Source organism: Diuraphis noxia, unplaced genomic scaffold (assembly GCF_037042655.1).
Source record: "Diuraphis noxia isolate RWA-SAM2 unplaced genomic scaffold, SU_Dnox_SAM2 contig0001, whole genome shotgun sequence".
NCBI classification, from domain to species: domain Eukaryota; kingdom Metazoa; phylum Arthropoda; class Insecta; order Hemiptera; family Aphididae; genus Diuraphis; species Diuraphis noxia.
This window is the reverse complement of record NW_028301711.1, coordinates 53,633,226-53,643,372: the sequence shown is the minus strand read 5'-3', so window position 1 is coordinate 53,643,372 and position 10,147 is coordinate 53,633,226. Positions and strand designations below refer to the sequence as shown.

Sequence of the window (10,147 nt, the reverse complement as noted above, 5' to 3'; positions counted from 1 at the left end):
ATAACTAATACTAAAAGAGGTGGTAAAAAAATAATTTTTGAAAATTTTGTATTATTGATAAACACTTTTATTATATTCCGTGATATTTTTGATTTATATTATTTAATTTTCGTAAGCTGCAGTAGATTTACCTATTTACATTTATACAATTATATTTATATATTAATTCAATCATTTTTAGTTTTTACATTTATTTATTTGCATTGTATATTATTATTATTGTCTACTTTTTTTTTTTGTTCGTGGGGGAAATTGTCCTGTTCTGGGGGGAAACGTTCTAGATTCGATCTCTCGGCACAGTATAGTGCCGCGGTACACTGGTTGAGAACCACTGCTTTACTGTCTTGACTGTCGTAAAAAAAAAATGAAATTAAAAAAACTGTATATGATGAGGTGTATTGATTATTTTTACAATTTTATAATTTTTCGAAAAATATAAGGAGAATATTTGTAGGTTTTTTAAAGAATATTAGCATCATATTTTAAATATTTTAAAAGAATATGAATCCAGACCATATGACTCGTATGCACAGGTATTCGCTATCTCCTTTAAACAACGTTTATTAAGTAAATTAAGGAAATAATTCTTAAATAATAGTGATCACATAGTCCATATATTAATGATATTTATATTTATATGAATCACGATAATTATGATTTATGATTATAAAAGGGAAGTCATTAATCGTTGTTATATCATAATTATGACGTTGTGTTATCATTTTTATCACCAGCTGATAACCAGAAAACGCCGAAACTGATAATATTATTTTGATTCATATGATATCTTTTTGGCATCACTATCTACTATTTACTTGACTAGTTGTTTAATTGTTGTATATTACTGAAATTTAGATTTTTCTACTTATTAAATAACCATAACATCGATTTTAAAACTAATTATTAGATTCACTGTATTGAATGTTGATAAGTTCATACAATTTAGGTAAGAATACATCATTATATTTGAAGTTTGATTTGGCACTATGTGGAATAAAGGTTATCATCAGTAATCAATTCATAATTTACATAAGTAGTCGAAATTATAAACTAAAATAGTGAAACAATTAATATAAATACATTGTTGCGTATCTAATATTTGTTACTATTAAATACGCCTAATTATTTATTCATAAAATAGTGTAAGTAGTTGTAATATTATTAATTATTAATGTGTAAAGTGTAAATACTGATTAATTTCAATAATATTTTAGAATAACTATTGATTTTTGTTGTTTATTCTTTTATTCTTTGGAAATCATTTAATTTTGTATTACTCGAGTAAGTTGAAATAATTGTTTCATTTTTAATGCTGATAATATTTATAAGGTAATATTACAAGTATGAAGTAGATGATTGTTATAAATATTTTTAATTTAAAAACAATGCTTTTCTTGTAAAATTAATTATTGTTTGCCTACTGCCTAGGTTAGAACAGTTAGAAGATGAAGTTATTCGTCCCTAAGGTGCAGTTGATGTGAACTACAATTAACCATGTATTCTGATGACACTGTTTATGTTGGCTTATTGGTTGTATCATTTTTATTTAGCTTTTTATTCAGAAAAGTTAAACACAAAAGTGTTAAACAATGGATGGCTACTGTTTATGGAGCAATTATTGTACTGACAGTTTCTGGCTTACATGTAGTCCATCCGATAATTTGCACACTAGTCAATTCAATTTTGATACAAATCGATAAAAGGTATGACTTCATTAATTACATTAATGTTTGTTTAGAATTAAGTTAATAATTTGAGTAACACAATAAAATGATAAATTCACGACTGGTTAATTTTTAATTTTTAATATACCAACCTCTCCTTAATATTAGGTCTTGTCTTTGTCAGACCTGAACTCTTTGTTTGGAGCACCTGAACATATAGTTTTATTGAATAAAATAAATTAATTTCCGTTTACTATACTTGTACAGTTATACATCAGTACATTAGTACTAAATAGAGTAAAAATTTAAGATAAATCTTGTTTCAAAGGAATTTTGATTGGCTGTATCAACATTAGGACAATATGCATATAAATGTTTTTGATTAAAATTAAATTATAGTTAATTTATACCAGAATAACAGCATATATTTTATATGTTTAGTATGTCAGTTTAATTTTAAATTTTTCTTATAATTTGATTTAAGTAAGAAAATAATATTATTTATTGATTCTACTAAAATTTAATTTTACACTAATTATAATTGCTGGAATCTGATATTGTGTTCAATTTAACATTAAGTAAAGAAATGATTTATATTTATATGAATATGCTTGTATTTTATTCAATCATTCTATAGTTAAAATTATTTTAACTTTTTCAGGCGTTGTCATATATTAAGTTTCTTATTTTCATTTGGATATTTAATATTCTTTCGGATGACAACATATTTTGGAATACCATACCCACCACCTCATACTAACTTAATTCAAATGATGCTTACTCTAAAGGTATGTAAGAGAATTTAGTACCTATGCATCTAAATACCTAATAATTTTTTTAATAAAGGAGTTTCAACACTAAATCATTATTTGTTAAGATATTTTTTGATATATATTTAAATTAATGTTAATATTTTCTTGTTTCACCATTAACTCTTTAATGCTTATATATATATATATAATTTTTTTTTTTAAATATAAATGTATTTGAAAACTTGCAATTAATTATATTTTAATAGCTTGTTGGCCTTTCGTTTGAAGTCCATGACAGTTATCTAATTAAATTGAAACAAAAGGATGCAAAATTTGATGCTGAAAAAAAATTCAAAATGATTTGTCAACCTAGTATTCTAGAAGTATTCCATTATGCATTTTGTTATATAGGCATTTTAACAGGTAAATATTAAACAGGAATTTAAAAATTGATTATAAGAAAAAATTAACTAACTGTTTTTAAATATTTTATATTATAGGACCCTATTTTAAGTACCGTACTTATTGGGATTTATTTAATCATAATTATTGGAGAAAAGCTACTTATATTAATTTATTAATTAAAAAAATTCGTATAATTCCAACTTTAGTAATTTGTTATTTGGCAACTTCGTGGATATTTCCATTAAGTGTAAGTAAATAATATTTTAATAACATTTTTTTGGTATTTAATAAAAATTAATTATAAAACAATTGTATTTAATTAGTGTTGAATTAGAATTTAACAAACTTAGCATTACTCCTTTCTTCTTTATTTTATTTTTAATTGAAGCTTATTCTAAATCTAAAAAGTATTTCTTATTCAATTTTAAAATGATTTAAAGTGATCATAGTTTATATTTTTATTGAAAAAATTTCTTAAGTAAGTATATTAAATGACAACATGATATACTTAATATTTGATCGTAATTATTTATTTAGTACATCTTTTGAATTTAAATTTTTTTAAATTTTACTTTGTATACTATGCTTAAATACATACTACCTATATTAAATTTATAATGAGTAAATGTTTAATGAAACAAATGAAGAGCAATTTTTCAATTTATTCATTTGAAATACTATGTACAATGTACATAATATTCCAATAATATACATTGTTTCTATGTTATACTCATTAATAGTAGTCTTACTTCACTTTTCAAATATATTCAGAATATTTATTTAAATACTTGATTTTGGTGTCATTTGTATATGAATCTAAATACAAATACATTTTAAAAGTTAGTTAAGTTCTTTTTTAATATATTATAATATTTGTATATTTACCACAAATGTATGGTTAAAAATGAACAATTATTAATTAATACATTCTTTAATTGTTTAAATAATTTCAAAAGTCACTTACCTATTATATTTTCAAGTAAAACTTTAGCGAGGTTGATACAAATTTTAGGTTTATCATCTGCATATTTCATGAAATCTTAAAACATCTTATAAGCTTTTGAAAATATTATTTTAAACCCAATGTTTAAAAATCACAAGATACGAAACAAAAATGTTGTTTAATGAAATATGACAATTAAAGTTAAAAATATATATAGTATTTTGGAATAAAATACCAAAAAAAAGTATTTAAATACAATTATTAGAATACTTAATAAAACTTATTATCTTGGTACATATTCAAATACTTCTTAAAAGGCTATTTATTATACATACATATTTATATTGACCCAATATTTTATCCAGTCACATTTGATCTGGTTCAAAAAGAACCCTCAACAAAAAATCAAAAATTTCGTTCTAAAAAACTTCCAGTAAAAAAATTAAAAACCAATAAATAAATATATAAAAATTAGAATTAGAATTAAAGAAAAATAATCTATAATATTATAAAATATAACTGTATTACTTTTATAATTCCAGCATATTATTTCATATTATTACATCTTAAACAATAATTCGTAATTTATAATATATTAACTAAATTATTATTTTTTTTACGTGACATTTTTAAAAATTATGAAAATTAAATTAGTAGGTATTATAACTTCTATATATTTTTATTTTTACCGACTTTTTAGCCTGTGATTATTATTTTTATATTTTTTTACCACACATTTTTTAGCTGGACATTTTTGGTACAGATTCTTTTTGAACCGGATTAAATGCTGCTGAATATAATATACTGTACTAAATGATGTGGAACCCATATTTATATTTATCACACTTAATAGCTTTAAAATACTCGCTAAAAGTATAATGAAAATTAACTTAGTTAAAATGGATTTTATAAAAAGATTAAAACTATAAATATAAGTTATCAAATTTATATTTAAAAAAAAACATTTTTAAAGCTTACAATCATAAATAAACTGTCCGTAAAACATTATAAGACAAATTATTTATCTTTTTTCTTAAAATTAATTTCATACAACTTTAAGACACCAAATTGTATTGCTATTAATGATAATTTTATCATTTAATACATACATATATTATATTATATATATAATACCAATTTACTTTATACAAGTTTTATATATAATTTCTTATGGTTAAGAATTAAATATAGCAATTTATTTAATAATAAATTATTAACAAACAATAGTAAACTAATTATAATACTAATTAAACATTTCAATTAATTTTTCATTTAAATACAAATCAATTGTAATTATGTTTAAATTTAAAATATTTTAGGAATTCAAAAATGACTCTTTTTATTCATCAACATCATTATCATACAGATTGTGGTATATGTACTCTTCATTTTTTATTTTTCGCACAAGATTATATTTGGGCTTTATTTTTTCTGAGCTTATTTGTATTGCTTCTGGAATGGGTGCTTATCCTGAAGTGACAGATCCACAGTCTGGGAGTGGCCCTACTAAAAATTTCGAATCATTAGAAACAGAGTATGTATTTATTTTTTTACAAATTAAAAATATGTATTGATTTGTGTACTACCTTGAAATTTTTAAAATGTTTTGTCATCTGTACTATTCATAGATATTCTGTGAAAGGAGAAGCTTATAATTTTGATTGTATTGAAAGTATTGATATTATGAAAGTAGAAACTATTTCAACAGTTCGTGGAGCTACTAGAATTTGGAATATGACTATACAGTATTGGATTGCTGAATATGTGTATAGAAGAGTTCCTATTAAAAAACTTAGGTAAATATATTTATATTACTTGTATATTGTATGTCATAGATGTTTAATTAATTACAATTACAATCTTTTATTTTTATTGAAGAACATTGGTAGCATTTGGTATTTCTGCATTGTGGCATGGCATATACACTGGGTATTACGTTAGTTTGTGTTCAGTGCCTTTTTACTTAGCAGTGGAAGATATTTATGATAGGCAGTACCGTAATTATGCTGACTCCGCTGGCGTAAGTTTAATTTTTAAATCAATTATGAAAGCATGATTATTGATTCTTTAACAGGATGGCATACTAGTATTTGTTGTTTCCATCTTACAAACGTATAGCATGGCCTATTTTACGTTTATAAGGCGGAGAAAGCAAATGCCTGTTTGGCGCATTAATAACAACCAAAAAGTTAATATATTTTCATAAAAATTAGAAAATTTTAAAAGTTAAGCTAATATTAACCTTCCAGCGAGTGCTGTTGTTAATAATACAAAAGTTTTTGTTATGTATTCTTTAACTTTTATTCTATTTATATTCAAAAATGTTATTCTCTATGTTTTAGACTAAATAAACAAAATATAAATTTAAATTTAAAAAAAAAATTTCAAAGATATGTTGCTATAAATTGCATTTTATAAATGCACTTAAATTAAATAAATTAAAGTTTAAAATGCAATAAATATATCAATATTTGATGTGTTAGTGATTATCATAAATCATTATATTATATTAGCTCTGTTGTAAAAAATAAAAATGCGCAGCTACTCTTGTTTTTAATAATAGTGCTCTTGCTCAAAGGTTTTAAATGGAATATATAAACATTTGCCATTCAATTTTTTTATTCTTTTGAAATATTAATCAAATTGATAAAATAAATGTAGGGCGGTTTTTACTTAAAACAGAAATTTTAAGTTTTTTCTTTACTTAAATAAATAATAGTTTAGTGGACATTTAAAAATTGTTTTTAACGAATAATTAATTATTTTTAACATGATAAAAAAATCATTTTTTTGTTGGATAAATAATTTATTTTACTTATAAAACTCTGTTTAAAAAAATGTAATACATAGTTATGCTTATGACATATTAATACATTGCATTTGTTTTGTATAGAAACGTATATTATGGACATTCTTCTTATACACTATGAAAATGTATCAGTTTTCATTTTGGGGATGCACATTTCAACTGCTACATATCGACCTCATATATAAATACTGCCAATCCATATATTTTCTTCCATATATTGTTTTGATAACTATGTATGCCATTTCTCGATTTAACAACATCCGGACTAGTTGACCAAATAAAACTATTTGGCCTATTGCAGTCAACATCAGGGAAATCCTCTAAAGAACTTAGAGTCTGTTGTGTTATATTTTGTTTTGTTTTGGTAAAGTATACCATAATTTTAAAATTAATGTGTAAGTTGTATATTTTTCTTATATCTAATTGGCCCTTTACACCAATGGGTTTACATGAAAAGAAAATACTGCCTTTTCACCTTGATATGAAAGACATTTGTAATAATATTTTATACAATCTATACAAATATTTTTAATTGCTATTTGTATTACGTTTAATTTCATAGATAAGTGTAAATACACTAGATAATATACTCTTGGTTAAAAAATATATTTACTTTTAATTATTAATTATGTGGCAATATAACTGTTATGTTGAGTAAAATAACTGATAATTTTGGATAAATAATATTAGAGAATATGTTATGTGTTATGCACGACCTTAAGTGCTGATATTAGATTACAATTTATCTGATTACACTTCTTAACAAATTTATTCCTTTATAAATTCTATAACGTTTATGTACATTAAAACTTAATATATATTTTACGAAATGTCTTTATACAGTGTTCCTTTTATAACATTAATATGTGTAATATTTGATATAAGTTTAAAATATAAATATTAAATAAAATGTCAATGGTTAAACTGTTAAAGTAATATTTACTTAAGAGGACGCTACACAACCATTTGTTGTCTCCGTTTTACAAGTGTATAATATAGCAAATTTACGCTTAGCAGATGGCATTTAGCTCCGTTAGTTTAAAAATTAGAATGAATCAACCTATTATGAAACTTGATATAAGAACATTATCTGTGTTTGTATGTGGGTATGTGGGTTTGTGGGTTTTTTTACAATAGTTCAATTTTGTAGCAAGTTTTGCGCATATAAAATAGCGTAAATTAAAAATGATAACTTAAAAACTAAGTTATCTAACCCACCTAGAAACTAAGCGTAAATTTGGTATGTTAAGCACTTGTAAGACGGAGACCACAAATATGTGTATAGCGCCCTCTTAATTGATTAAATCATAAACCTACATCTTTATGTTAAGATATTAAGTATATTATGACATTTTGTAAATATATTTTCTAAAAAAAATAGAAGCTTTCATATAATTTGTTTTTATCGTATAACAAACAATTTTACCAATTTAAATTCATATTAAATATATTTTTTAATCATAAGTATTCATCTAATATTTTGTGCCATATTGTTTTTTATAATATTAGTAAATATTTGAACTTCCGACTAACATACTTAAATATATTTGACATTTGTTCTATATTATTGTTAGACAAAATATACTTATATAGTTATATGGCTGTATAAAAGTCAAGACACATAATATACGCATAATTATAATATATAGTTTAAACTGGCCATACTCGTCTAAGTTATAGGTATTTATAATTTAAGAATAATGTACATTTGTATGCTTTAGTATAGCACCTGTGTGTACTATATGTACATAATTTATTATATTTAAGTTAACTATAAAAATAAATGTAACTTTTGTGTTTTCATAAATAACTGTTTTGTATATTTTTTTATGTTTTGGGGTACATTAATTAAATTATTAATTGATTGTTTTAATTAAATTATATTTTTTTTTTTTTTTGTTTTATAAAATGTCTTTTTGAGAAACGTAATAATTGAATAAATGTTTGATTGTTAATTATTATTTCTTTTTTAGCATTATAGTATATATTTTAATTATTGGTTGAAATAAATAATTATAAATAATTTTAACATTTTTATAATGTTAAAGTATTAATTAAATGTTCCAACAAAAAATTACTTATTTTATTTTTCTATAAAGTTATGCATTATACATTATTTTTAACCTAATGTTATGGTGTGGTATTCCTTGTGAAATTCATTTAGTGCAGTACATGTGAAAGTTGAATGATTTCTAAATAATGTGAGTAATGTACACAAAGAATTTTAAAATGGTCCAAATGTATATTTTATTTATGAGACTCCAAGCCGATATTTATAAAAAATGTATTTTGTTAAAAAAAAAAAAATTTCTAACAATTAAAGCATATTATACAACACTCACAAGTATGTAGATAGAGCCATAAAGATATGACGGTATATATAATAATATATATATGCTATCTATATTATGAAGAACCTATAAATGAATTATATTAATATGAAATATTATATTGTTTGATACTATGGTATTATTATTTTATTATATTATTCAAAACATGAATTGCGTAGCATACATTTCTGTACGGACTACGGGAATACTTAGAATATAGAATATATTATATTATACTAAAAATAATTGTTGAAATTAAGTTTTGTGAAATTATAACTTCCCCCCCCCCCCCCTAAACTAAGGTTCTGAAGCCGCCTCTGGGTGTTAGATTTCTAATTAAAATTAATAGTAAGAAAAATATTGTTTGAGGAAGTATTTAATTGGTATTGAAGACAGAAGTAGGTACTCCAGTATTCATATTGGCATAGCCACATTTCATTAATTTGAAATATAAAATTATAAGAACTTATGTTTAAATTTATTAGATTTAGATGACAATTGGTCCGATTATTTAAATGAGTTAAAAATTATTAATTCACATAAAACAATGTTGTATTTTTGTGAAAATAATTAAAAAGTCATTGTAAAAAAATAAATTTTTTATGAAAAACACCTATATTAATCTTTGTGCATAATTTAAGGGGAGATGCGTAATTTTGGGAAAATTTAGTAGAGGGGTGGAAAATGTGAATTATAAAAATTAGAAGAATTCAGTGATGACACCTTATAGTATCACCCTCCACTTTGACCACTAGACACAGAGTCACAACTAAAAAGATGCCTGATACATCAGACATATTGCATTTGGCCAAAGCACATAGTTGTTGCTAGAATACATTATAATAATAGATAGTTGTAGTATTTGATAGGTAGGTACTTAAAAATTATTCAATAGCTATAAATGCCTATAATACTCAAGGTAGGTAGGTACCTACTTTACAACACTGGTTAATAGTTTTAATATTCTGTCATTTTATCAATAGGACTCAAACTCAAGTAGGATATAGGCAGGCCCGATTGGGGCGGTGAGCTACCAAGAGAGCCTCGGTGAACTGTTTAAATATGGACCTGTTATCTTTGGTTATGAGTGTTAAATTGTAATTATTAATTATTATCGTAACAATATTTTGCCAAAATACCTGATCAACCTGATAGTGACTCTTCTCAAATTCCAAGCGTTGTGATCTTAGACAACTTACATAAAGTGTTGTCTTTACCAAATGTGTCCAATGTCCAAAATGTCC

General features: G+C 23.3%; 1 protein-coding gene across 9 annotated transcripts; it reads left to right on the top strand.

The window, feature by feature from the left end:
- On the top strand, nucleotides 1-8,528 carry frj (membrane bound O-acyltransferase domain containing farjavit). 9 transcript variants are annotated; one of them, XM_089216869.1, is made up of 9 exons: nucleotides 1-19; nucleotides 1,429-1,703; nucleotides 2,326-2,452; nucleotides 2,683-2,839; nucleotides 2,917-3,068; nucleotides 5,084-5,298; nucleotides 5,393-5,560; nucleotides 5,643-5,784; nucleotides 6,658-8,528. In XM_089216869.1, the coding sequence occupies exons 2-9, from the start codon at nucleotides 1,495-1,497 to the stop codon at nucleotides 6,844-6,846; spliced, it is 1,359 nt and encodes a 452-aa protein (XP_089072995.1). In that variant the 5' UTR covers nucleotides 1-19; nucleotides 1,429-1,494; the 3' UTR covers nucleotides 6,847-8,528. The 9 variants fall into 9 exon arrangements, with proteins under 9 accessions (XP_089072995.1, XP_015364482.1, XP_015364488.1 ...); XM_015508996.2 differs by lacking the exon at nucleotides 1-19 and adding an exon at nucleotides 794-946; XM_015509002.2 differs by lacking the exon at nucleotides 1-19 and adding an exon at nucleotides 798-946 and having other exon boundaries at nucleotides 1,434-1,703.
- The last annotated feature ends 1,619 nt before the right edge of the window (nucleotides 8,529-10,147 follow it).